The following is a 13,186-nucleotide window of genomic DNA, read 5'->3' on the forward strand; positions in this document are numbered from 1 at the left end:
CAGCGTGCGCCTAAGCAGCCCCCTGCAGCTCCACAGCAAAAGCAGGGGACGGGCTTTTGACTGGATCCATGGGAACATAGCCGCCATCAAAGTAGCCGTGCTGGATGGCCTGCCGGTCGGGAGGAGGTTGACAGTTTTTCACCAAAGGTGGCCTCTCATAACCTCCGACCAGTGGGTTCTCCAAATAGTGCGGTGCGGATACACCCTGAATTTGATCTCCACCCCACCAAATTGCCCACCGGGAGCTCAATCCTTCAGCTCCTACCACAGGCAGGTACTTGCAGAGGAACTCTCCGCCCTTCTCAGCGCCAATGCGGTCGAGCCCGTGCTACCCGGGCAGGAAGGGCAGGGATTCTATTCCAGGTACTTCCTTGTGGAAAAGAAAACAGGGGGGATGTGCCCCATCCTAGACCTGAGAGGCCTGAACAAATATCTGGTACGAGATAAGTTCAGGATGCTTTCCTTAGGCACCCTTCTCCCCATGATTCAGAAAGACGATTGGCTATGTTCCCTGGATTTAAAGGATGCTTATACTCACATCCCGATACTGCCAGCTCACAGACGGTATCTGCGATTCCGTCTGGGGACACGTTACTTCCAGTATTGTGTGCTGCCCTTTGGGCTCGTGTCTGCACCACGGGTATTCACGAAGTGTTTCATGGTGTTGCGGCGTACCTTACGTGTTCCCTTATCTCGACGATTGGCTGGTGAAGAGCACCTCTAAGGCGGAAGCTCTTCAGTCCATGCAGTGCACTATTCAACTACTGGAGCTCCTGGGGTTTGTAATAAATTACCCGAAGTCCCATCTCCAGCCAGTCCAGTCGCTCAAATTCATAGGAGCTCTGCTGAATTCACTGACGGCTCATGCCAATCTTCTCGAGGCGAGGGCTCAGAACCGTCTGTCCCTTGCCTCTCAGTCCAGAACGTCCCAGCAGATCACAGCTCGGCAGGTGTTGAGACTCCTGGGCCATAGCCTCTATAGTCCGTGACTCCCATTTCTCGTCTTCAAATTAGGCCGGTTCAATGGACCCTAGCTTCCCAGTGGTGCCAAGCCAAGGGGAAGCTAGAAGATGCTATCCGCCTGTACACCAGTTGTCGCAATTCGCTGCGCTGGTGGACGATTCGGACAAATTTGACCTTGGGACGCCCGTTCCAAATTCCTCAGACGCAAAAAGTGCTGACGACGGATGCATCTCTCCTGGGGTGGGGAGCTCATGTCGATGGGCTCCACACCCAAGGGGTGTGGTCCCTCCAGGAAGCAGGTCTTCAGATCAATCTCCTGGAGCTCCGAGTGGTCTGGAACGCGCTGAAGGCCTTCAGGGATTGGGTGTCCTTCCAAATTATCCAATTTTAGACAATCAGGTTGCAATGTACTACATCAACCAGCAGGGGGGCACCAGATCTCGCCCCCTGTGTCAGGAAGCCGTCAGGATGTGGCGCTGGGCATGCCAGCACGACATGCTTCTCCAAGCCACGTACCTGGCAGGCGTAAACAACAGTCTGGCCGACAGGCTGAGCAGACTCATGCAACCGCTCGAGTGGTCGCTCCATTCCAGGGTCGTACACAAGCTCTTCCGGGAGTGGGGCACTCCCTCGGTGGACCTTTTCGCCTCCCAGACCAAGCCCAAGCTGCCTGAATTCTGTTCCAGACTTCAGGCACACGGCAGACTAGCGTCGGATGCCTTTACTCCTCCATTGGGGGAAGGGCCTCCTGTATGCATATCCTCCCATACCTTTGGTGGGGTAGACCTTAATGAAGCTCAAGCAAGACCGCAGCACCATGATTCTGATCGCGCCCTTTTGGCCCCGTCAGATCTGGTTCCCTCTTTTTCTGGAGTTGTCCTCCGAAGAACCGTGGAGATTGGAATGTTTTCCAACCCTCATTTCGCAGAACGACAGAGCACTTTTGCACCTCAACCTTCAGTCTCTGGCTCTCACGGCCTGGATGTTGAGGGCGTAGATTTTGCTTTATTGGGTCTGTCTGAGGGTGTCTCCTGTGTCTGTCTTGCCTCTAGGAAGGATTCCACTAAGAAGAGTTACTTTTTTAAGTGGAGGAGGTTTGTCGTTTGGTGTGAGAGCAAGTCCCTAGAAGCTCGCTCTTGTCCTGCACAGACCCTGCTTGAATACTTTCTACACTTATCAGAGTCGGGTCTCAAGACCAACTCAGTAAGGAATCACCTTAGTGCAATTAGCGCTTACCATCATCGTGTAGAGGGAAAAGACATCTCTGGAGAGGCTTTAGTCGTTCGATTCATGAGAGGTTTGTTTTTGTCAAAGCCCCCTGTCAAGCCTCCTGCAGTGTCATGGGATCTCAACGTCTTCCTCACCCAGCTCATGAAAACCTCCTTTTGAGCCTCTGAACTCCTGCCATCTGAAGTACTTGACCTGGAAGGTCATTTTCTTGGTGGCAGTTACTTCAGCTTGTAGAGTCAGTGAGCTTCAAGCCCTGGTAGCTCATGCTCCTTATACTAAATTTCATCATAACAGAGTAGTCCTCTGCACTCACCCTAAGTTCCTGCCAAAGGTGGTGTCGGAGTTCCATCTGAACCAGTCAATTGTCTTGCCAACATTCTTTCCCAGGCCTCATACCCGCCCTGCTGAACGTCAGTTGCACACATTGGACTGCAAGAGAGCATTGGCCTTCTACCTGGAGCGGACACAGCCCCACAGACAGTCCGCCCAATTGTTATTTTCTTTCCAATTGGCTAGCAGATTGTATTTCCTTCACTTATGCCCAAGCTGGGCTGACTCTTGAGGGTCATGTCACGGCTCATAGTGTTCGAGCCATGGCAGCGTCAGTGGCCCACTTGAAGTCAGCCACTATTGAAGAGATTTGCAAGGCTGCGACGTGGTCATCTGTCTGCACATTCACATCACAGTACTGCCTTCAGCAGGATACCCGACGTGACAGTCGGTTCGGGCAGTCGGTGCTGCAGAATCTGTTTGGGGTTTGAATCCAACTCCACCCTCCTGGGCCCGGTTTTTATTCTGTTCAGGCTGCACTCTCAGTTAGTTGTTCTTCGTAGGTCAATTTCTGTTATGTCCTCGCCGTTGCTATGCCCAATTGACCCTGTTTGTTGTTTTGAGTGAGCCTGGGATCTAGGGATACCCCAGTCGTGAGAACAAGCAGCCTGCTTGTCCTCGAAAAAAGCGAATGATACATACCTATAGCAGGTGTTCTCCGAGGACAGCAGGCTGATTGTTTTCACCTACCCTCCCTCCTCCCTTTTGGAGTTACGTTTTTTTCCTCATTTCTTTGCTTGTCATTTAACTGAGCGGGAGCGGTCGCGCCCGGGCAGGAAGACGGCCGCTTATGCGCGGTGGGCGTGCGCTTGCGGTACCTCCCGTGAGATTTTCTTCCGATTTGAGGGGCTGCCATGGATGTCAACCCAGTCATGAGAACAATCAGCCTGCTGTCCTCGGAGAACACCTGCTACAGGTATGTATCATTCGCTGTTTCCTTGCCAAAGGCATTTCTCTATCCACTCTTTTTCATTCTTTCTTCAGGTTTAGTAGGTGTGTAAACCAAAATCAGTATGTATTGGATGCATGACATAAAGAAAAGCAAAAATTGTGTTAATTTGCTTTTCTGTTTTTACAGCTGAAGGTGAAGGAGGATTAGAAGATGAAAGTGGATCAGTCAGTGGCTTTCTTCAGTTTGACACAACCTCTAAGGGTAAAACAAACAATCTTCTCTTCTCTATTATTGTGTTTTACTGTTGTTCTTAAATCATGTTTTGTTTTTTTGTCATTATTCATTTTTATTCAAATTATATATTATACAACTGTTAGAGAGATAATACAAGAAATTGGAAATTCTTAACATAAAGAAATATTCAATGTTATCAATAACAGAAATCTTTTCCCTACTTTCGACCACTATAATTAGGCAAATTTGATCCAAGAACTTAAATAAACCCATTAATCTAGGAAATCAATTTATAATTATTGCTACCCAGCTAGTTTACGCCAAGCAATCATACAGTGTACTATCTGTGTCTAGACTATAACATTTACCTCTTCTTTAGAAAGCAAGAAATCTTCTAACTGCTTGGGATCAAAGAATTGAAATTGTTTAGACTGAAATAATACTCGACATATAGAAGGAAATCTGAGTACAAAATTTGCGCCTAATGCCAAAGTCCTTGGATGTAGAGCCAAAAAGGGTTTACGCCTTTTCTGTGTTTCTATAGCCAAATCAGGATAAATTCTTATTTTAGATCCCAGGAAGAGAGAGTCTAAATGACGAAAAAAGTTTCAACACAGCATCTCGATCCATCTCCAAAGGAAAGGAAATCACCACAGTTGTCCTCTGGGAACCTCTAGTGAGGATTCCAAGAAAAATGTGAGGTTCATATTATCTCTTACTTGGGATTGAGAAATTCCAGATGAATGTTTAACATTACTGTGCAAATACTGTGCCCGAGTTATCGGAGGTAATGAGTTCCCAGACGTTCCCAAAATTTCCATCAAATATTTATATATATTTTAAATTTATAATAAGTATTTATTAGTCACATCAAAATTCCAGTACAATGGATACTACTCATTCAATAACAACTTACTAACATTAGAAATCTAACTAAGTAGCCTCTACACAAACTCCATGCAAGTTCTTCTACACACCTTAACAACAACAGGAATTTAGATTCCAATGAGAGCTCAAGACTTGACCCCATTTTTAAAAAGATTTTATGAAACCCAAACACATCTCCCCCCCCCCCCCCCGCATGCGCAATGCTTCAAAAATGGCTCTCATATTACGGTACCTCCGTGTGGCCTTGAAAAGCCTCTCCATTTCACAGATAAACCAGAGTTTATTTAGCCATTTCATCAAAGGTGGAACCTCCCTGGATTTCCAATACCCAGCAAGCACTACTCTCGCAGCCACCATTGCTTGCCTGACTAGCAACGCCTGCGACTCAGTAAGGCCTGGAGGTTTCTTAGTGAATATAAAAAACTCAGGGGACCACTTAATAGGTCTTTGGATCCAATGCTGCAACCTACATTGTATGGCTTTCCAATATTCACTGATTTTAATGCAGACCCACCAAATATGCCCCATCGTACCCTTTCGACCACAGCCACGCCAACACTCTGATGAAACTCCAGGAAACATATGATGAAGCCTAGCCGGAGTCAAATACCACCGGTAGAGCACTTTTACCACATTCTCCTGAAATGGAACAAAAATAGAGATTTTAGACTATTCTCGAAAAAGGACCAATCCCCTTCATCTATAACCACCCCCAGTTCCTTGTGCCACCTCTCCCTATGGTCATGATTAGGACCCAATTGGCCACGCAAAAAGGAATACAAACATTTAATAAGACCCCTGGTAGTTTTGGAATCTTCGCAGAGGTCCTCCAGGAACGTGTCCTCCCTCACTGTAGTAGCCCGAATGTCCTTTGAGGTAAGGAAATGCCGCAACTGAGAGTATGCAAACAACTCATTAGACAATATAGGAAATTGTTCCTGCAGTGACTCAAACAAAATCATTCGACCTTCGTCAAACAGCTGACCCCAAGAGACCAAACCCAGAGACTCCCACCGATAGAAGGGCCCTAGAAAGACACCAGGAAGAAAGAAGTGGGTTGTTCGCTATCGGCGACAACTTGGATAACACTGCTTCTGGCCTATTGAATAGTCCATCCAGGTAAAATAATGTGGAATAGATCGAAGGACACAAACCCGTTTCCAAAGACCTATGCTTACTTGGAAGCCACATCGTTGTGCGAAGCGGACGAGAACCGACCTGAGCTTGCTTTAACTTCACCCATAACTTATGTGATTGATCATGATACCACTCAAAAGCCACCTGCGCTTGAGCCGCCCTATAATACCACACAACATTTGGGATACCAAGACCCTCCTTCCTCCAATCCTTATATAATAAAGTTCTTGGCAATCGAGGACGCTTATTAGCCCAGATAAATCGAACCAATTTATTTTGCTCTCCCGAGAGGAAACCCCTATGTACCCTAATTGGAAGAACTTGGAAGAGATACATCAAACGTGGCATGATATTCATCTTCAGTACCGCAATTTTACCCAGCCAAGACAAATTGGTCATATCCCACTTCTCTAAATCCTTGTAGATAGCCCTCAAAAGGGGTAGATAATTAGCTAAAAACAACTCGGATATATTATTGGTAATCGTGACCCCCAAATAGGCTATGCCCTTCGTTAGCCAATTAAAAGAGAAAGACTCCTGAAGTGATTCCAAGACCGGACGGGTGATGCCAATCGCTAGAGCCTCTGATTTGCTCACATTTAATTTGAAACCTGAAACTGCTGAGTATAACAACAGTCCTTTCATCAGGTTAGGTAGTGAAATTAATGGTTTTGTCAAAGATAGAAGCACATCATCTGCAAAACGTGCTTGCTTATATTCCCTGTTACCAACCTGAATTCCTGTTATGTCCAAATCTGACCTAATGTACATTGCAAGAGGCTCCATAACCAAAGCAAACAACAATGGCGATAAAGGGCATCCCTTTCGAGTACTGCAGGACAAATAAAACATTGCTGAGTTACCCCCATTTACCCAAACACATGCCCTTGGTGCAATGTATAGAGCCTTTATCCATTTACAAAAACCCGATCCAATTCCGAAATGATCCAACACTTGAAACATGAAAGGCCAGTGTACTCTATCAAATGCCTTTTCAGCATCTAATCCCAGTAAATAAACAGGAATGTTCTGTTTCTTAGAAATATAAATCAAATTAATCATTCGGTGAACATTGTCCCGTCTGATCTGGGTGAATCAACTGAGGCATAACTTTTGCGAGACGATTGGCCAAAACCTTTGCCAAAATTTTTATATCCGAATTTAATATCGAGATGGTATGATAAGAAGCACAATCAGTCGTATCCTTGCCCGGTTTGGGGATAACCGCTATCCAAGCCTCCATCATGGAGGAAGAGAACTCACCTCCCCCTAAGGTCTCATTAATAATCTCAACCAAAATGGGAGCCAATTCCCCCCGAAATGTCTTGTAGAAGTCATTAGGTTTCCCGTCCAGAGCCGGTGACTTCCCGGTTGGGAGAACCTTTATCACCCACAAAACCTCTTCCACTGTTACACGCCACTCTAATGCTTCCCTCTGCGCGATTGTGAGAGTACGGAAAGAGCATGCCGACAGAAATTTCTGTGTCGCTTCTGGATCTAAGTGGATGTCCGAAGTATAGAGAGATTGGTAAAAAGACTGAAACTTCTCCCGTATCTGCTTTGAATTAGTTACCGTCCTACCCTTCCCATCTCTTAATTTAAGAATAGCCCTATCGACCCTAGACTGCTTCAGTTTAACCACCAAGGCCCTACTCAGCTTATTACTAAAGACAAAGTGTGAATACCTCTGCTGCTCTTGAAGGAACTTCAACTGATCCGAGTAGATCTGGTCCAACTTCAAATGAAGCGCCTGAAATTCCCTCAAGTTCTTAACCAAGTGAAACGATTTATGTTCTTCTGATAAATGATTCAATTGTGTTAAGCACTGAGCCACCTCAGCCCTTTGCTTCCTAGCCCTAAAACTAGCCTTTTGATGGAAGAAACTACTACTATTTAACATTTCTAGAGCGCTACAAAGTGTACGCAGCGCTGTACAAACACAGAAGAAAGACAGTCCCTGCTCAAAGAGCTTACAATCTAATAGACAAAAAGTAAAGCATTTAAATTTAAAATATTTAAGCAGTCAAGCACAAGAGAACAGTCACAGAAGGACAGAAGATGTTGAAGGGTGGTCAGTGTGATTAGGTGTAACTCTGGTTGGAGTAGTGGGAGAAGGTGATAGAAGAATAGAAATGGGTGAGGTAAAGTAATGAGTGGGTTGATAGGGAGGTTATATAAGACATGTCACTCTAGGGGTGGGTGGGTAGAGGGGTAGGGTGGGTGGAAGCAGGAGAAGGTATTCTCTGCAGCCTATCTGTGAGATGGAAAATGCTCTCTGAAGCTGCTGCTATAAGTTGTTAGTTTTCTCTCCCTGAAAGAGATCCAAGCCACACCCACGAAGTTCAAACTGTCAGTGGGGAGGGTGAGGGGAGGAAATGGCAGTGCTTGATGAAAAAGAGAGCTCAGTTTGATAGGAGATATACTATAGGATGTCATTCTGAGGCCAGGCTAAGTCTAAAGCAGGAGAAGGTATTCTCTGCAGCCTATCTGTGAGATGGAAAATGCTCTCTGAAGCTGCTGCTATAAGTTGTTAGTTTTCTCTCCCTGAAAGAGATCCAAGCCACACCCACGAAGTTCAAACTGTCAGTGGGGAGGGTGAGGGGAGGAAATGGCAGTGCTTGATGAAAAAGAGAGCTCAGTTTGATAGGAGATATACTATAGGATGTCATTCTGAGGCCAGGCTAAGTCTAAAGCAGGAGAAGGTATTCTCTGCAGCCTATCTGTGAGATGGAAAATGCTCTCTGAAGCTGCTGCTATAAGTTGTTAGTTTTCTCTCCCTGAAAGAGATCCAAGCCACACCCACGAAGTTCAAACTGTCAGTGGGGAGGGTGAGGGGAGGAAATGGCAGTGCTTGATGAAAAAGAGAGCTCAGTTTGATAGGAGATATACTATAGGATGTCATTCTGAGGCCAGGCTAAGTCTAAAGCAGGAGAAGGTATTCTCTGCAGCCTATCTGTGAGATGGAAAATGCTCTCTGAAGCTGCTGCTATAAGTTGTTAGTTTTCTCTCCCTGAAAGAGATCCAAGCCACACCCACGAAGTTCAAACTGTCAGTGGGGAGGGTGAGGGGAGGAAATGGCAGTGCTTGATGAAAAAGAGAGCTCAGTTTGATAGGAGATATACTATAGGATGTCATTCTGAGGCCAGGCTAAGTCTAAAGCAGGAGAAGGTATTCTCTGCAGCCTATCTGTGAGATGGAAAATGCTCTCTGAAGCTGCTGCTATACAGGGTTGCCAGGTGGAAAATTTTTTTCCAGCCCACTGGAGCCCAAAAAACAGCCCAAAAACCGCCCAAACACAAACCCCGCCCCTGACACCCCCACCCCCGCGTCATCAACCCCGCCCCCGCCGTCACCGGCCCCGCCTCCCACGTCACCGGCCCCGCCTCCCCGTCATCGGCCCCGCCTCTCACGTCATCGGCCCCGCCTCCCCGTCATCGGCCCCGCCTCCCCGTCATCGGCCCCGCCTCCCACATCATCGGCCCCGCCTCCCACGTCACTAACCCCACCCAAAACGTCATTAACCCCACCCAAAAACGTCACTAACCCCGCCCCCCCGCGGCCGAAAAAAAGAAACCCCTCGATACCGCCTTTAGCACATCCCAGACAACCCCCAAAGAGGGCCCCAAGTCAACATTAAGCTCTAAGTAATCTTTAAGAACCTTTCTGTACCCTGCTAGGATTTCTTCTTCTTTTAGCAAAGTGGTATTTAAGGACCATCTTCTCTCCCACTCCTCTCCACTAAGTGAAGGGAGACCAACCCAAATCAGTGCATGACCATCCCCCATGGGCCAAGGATACATCCACAAAAATATAATTGATAAGGGAATAAGTATCATGAGAGTGGGAGTAAAACGAATAATCCCGAACCCCCGGATGGGAAACCCTCCACACATCAGTTATACACAGGTCCCTAACAAACTTAGTCAAAGATTGGGAAAGCGTAACATCCACTCCCGATGGCAAACCAGATCTATCCAACACCGGATGCATTGTAGCATTGAAGTCCCCCCTAATATAAATTTCCCCTGAGAACAGGCAAGAAAATGTCCCGCTAACTTAGTCAGGAATCCCTTCTGCGCTTCATTTGGACCATAAATCGAAGCCATTGTTACCGCCATTTCTCCCACTAGCACACTTAATAGCAAAAATCGCCCTTCCCTATCACGCTTTACTCTCACCACTTGAAACTGTAGCGAAGAATGAAGAATTATAGCCACCCCCCATTTCTTTGACCCATCTAGTGCAGATGCACAAAAAACATATGGGTAGTGATGATGTGATAAAAATTGTTCATGTTCTCTTTTCAAATGTGTCTCCTGGAGAAACACCACCTGGGGTTGAAAATGAGTTAGTTCTTTAAACATCTTCTGGCATTTCTGCGGTGAGTTTAGGCCCTTCACATTATAAGACAAACATTTTATGTCACTCTTCATAACAATGCTCTGTCTGGGAAACATAAATTCCACACTTCACATCTTGGGAGCCCCCCCGTATCCCCAACCCCTTGCCTCGCAGCCGCACATACCCCCCCTCTCACCCCCTTGACATTCATATTCCCCATCTAATCTCGCCTGGGAATACAGAGAAAAGCACATCACCCAGTTCCCAATAGCACCAATCCACACATCCGCCACCCCCCCCCCCCCACCTGACACATACATACCCCCTCCCTACCTTACAAACTTACACCCATTCTTCCCCTCTAAGACCTCCCACATATGACCTAAATTACTCGTAGTTACTACAAGATAAGTAACAGTCAACTTCCTAGATAAATCAAAATTACATTGAAAACTGCATCTACTTTACTTAGATAGTAAACCATTAAATTTTCCAAGTATCAGGGCCAGATGCACTAAACTTTACGAGCCAATAACGAGCCCAATAACAACCCATTAACGAGCAAGCAGTAAACCCTGGCATGCACTAAACACTTTTTTCCGACGATGGTAGCAGCTAACGAAAATGGAATGCCGATGAGCAAATCGTGTAGAAACCCTATTATAATGAGATGCACTAAGCTTTTCCGATTGCCTTAATGCTGAAAAACGCTGGAAAATCTAACGAGAGGTCTGTACCTCTCGTTGGGGCTGGGCAGGATTGGAAAAATTATTAAAATGTAAAAAATAAAAAAACCTGGAAGTCTCTGAGCCAATCCCAGCACATTTAGCTGAGCTAAACACACTGTGATTGGCTCAGAGACGTCTCAGCTGAGTGAAACATGGGCAAAAAGGACGTTTTTATTATTCCAGGGTTGAATGATGTCCAAAAAAGAGCCTGCAGCATCGGAGCCTGTTTGATTTTTTTTTATATAAAGCTTCGCTTAAAAAAAAAAAAAAAACACGTCCATTTTGTGCGTCCTCCCCCGCAATAATAAAAACATCTTTTTTGCCCGTGCTTCACTCAGCTGAGAGATCTGGAACTAAAGGAGGGACATCCAAGTAAATAGAGCTGTGGCGAGTGGTTAGAGCACTGGTCTTGTAATCCAGAGGTGGCGGGTTCAAATCCCACTAATACGTTTTGTTAAAATTGGAGTTATTTATTATTTTCTCCCCGTTTTTATTTATTTATTTGAACATTTGTTATTCTGCCATTCATGAACCTTTTCAAGACTAACAACTTCTAAACTGCACTTGCTTGCTATCAACACATTAGCAGAAGCAGCATCGGAGCCTGTGATTTTTTTTAATAAAGCTTCGCTTTAAAAAAAAAAGTACATTTTGTGCGCAATAATAAAAACGTATTATAAAAGCGTATTTGGCATGTGCGGAGCAGCCAGCATGACGCTTTCCTGCTCTGTGAATGCTTGACCGGCTGATTCTCCGACTGTTTTAAGAAGCAATAGAGAATGCAAGTGAGCTACAACGAGTAGCTCATTTGCACTCCCTTTCCTTGATGCATAGCCGTTCCCTACCGATTCGCTATGGAATTCGGTACGGAACGGATCTGACGACGACTTTAGTGCCCCCAGTCAGTCACAGCTTTCTTGGCTTTCCCCTCCACACGCTTCCAACTCTGAAATTTTCCCTGACACTCTGAATCGGATCAACCACTGGTGCTGCTGCAGAGGTCACTCCCACATCCTGCAAAGTCTTCCACACCTCCGCAAGCATACGAAGCTGGTGCCACTTCCCCCCTGCAGTAAAACACAGCGTGAAGGGGAAAGCCCATCTATAGGGGATCCTCTGTTGAGCTAAAACCTCCAATGTGGGCTTCATTGCCCGCTGCTGATTGAGTATACTGAGACAAGTCTTGAATTATTGTAATCCTGGCTTCATTGTATTCCAGCACAGGCGTCTGGCGCACCTTCTGCATTATTTCTTCCTTGACAGGAAAAGCGGCAAAGTGCACAATTATATCTCGTGGTCAATTGACAGCTGGTTTTCCAAGCGCCCACTCTATTGCCATCTCCTCAGTACCCAGCAATTTGCCACAGATCACCTTTGCTATTGTTTTAATTACCCCTCTCTAGACCTCCAGGGGACTCGTGCCCACGGAGATGAAGAGTGGGTTTCAGAAGGCTCATTTTAAGTCCGTTACCCAGGACCTCGGCTTTCTGATTCCTAATTTCTTAGGGCATCTATTCTCCCACATAATGCACTAAGGAGTTGGAGCCTGCTTACTTATGTAAACACTATTTGTGCAGGGGTGTTCAGAGAAACAGATAGGCAGTCAAGAAATTTAGGCACAGACCAGGAGAGTAAGTATTAGAAATAATCTTTATTCTCACCAATTGGAACTTCAATCTGGCACACTCATCAGTCAGATTCTCAGGTGGACCGACCGTAGTTCTGCCCTCTGGGTAGAGTTGGGGAAAATTCCAATCTCCGCCCAGATTTGCAAACCTTATAAACCATCTGCTGTCCATTCAATTCAATGGGGAATCATTTTTTTTTTTCATCTGTGAATCATACTTTCTGACAGTTTGCCTAACCGCAGATCAGGTGTCCATCTTCTCCCTCCTTTCACCTATTTCTTCACAACTCATTTCCTGAGTTGTAAACATCTTTCCTAATATAGAAATTAGTATTCATATCTCATGAACCAGGATGCCATCTTTACAAAAGCAGACTCCATCTTATGAACCAAACTTCTTGATATTTTTGCCATTAATTCCTCCATCTTAGCCCTTACACTGTATTTGAATGTCACACTAGATCCTAATAAGGCTTGCCAAGCGTCCCTGCTTCTGCAGGCACTCAGCTACAAGGCCATCATCAGATTGTCAGGCCTAGTCAGTGCTTTTCAGCAGCTTAGGCTATAGAACTCGGCCCACCACTGTTCCAGTGGATGGGTCTCAAGTTGTGACACATATTAACACTATGGTAGAGACATCTTCCTTTTTCCTCACCTCAGGAACACCCCGCAGTCGGAGATTGTTCCTTCTCCCACGATTTTCTAGATCATCCATCTTATATTGTAGATCATCGTAAGCAGCAGTAATCTTATTTAAGTGTGATTCAGTGCTACTCAAAATGTCCTCGTGGCCCTAGACACGAGTCTCTAACTCTT

At 45.8% G+C, this 13,186-nt stretch overlaps 1 protein-coding gene across 1 annotated transcript in view; it reads left to right on the top strand.

Moving 5' to 3' along the window:
• The window catches only part of NUP205 (nucleoporin 205), a 1,281,456-nt gene that overhangs the window by 643,599 nt on the left and 624,671 nt on the right, over positions 1 to 13,186 (top strand). Inside the window, exon 22 of the mRNA XM_030216143.1 lies at positions 3,602 to 3,676. Within this exon, the coding sequence (XP_030072003.1) occupies positions 3,602 to 3,676 (75 nt within the window). The remainder of the gene's footprint in view (positions 1 to 3,601; positions 3,677 to 13,186) is intronic.

This window comes from Microcaecilia unicolor, chromosome 10, assembly GCF_901765095.1.
Source record: "Microcaecilia unicolor chromosome 10, aMicUni1.1, whole genome shotgun sequence".
Classification (NCBI taxonomy): Eukaryota; Metazoa; Chordata; class Amphibia; order Gymnophiona; family Siphonopidae; genus Microcaecilia; species Microcaecilia unicolor.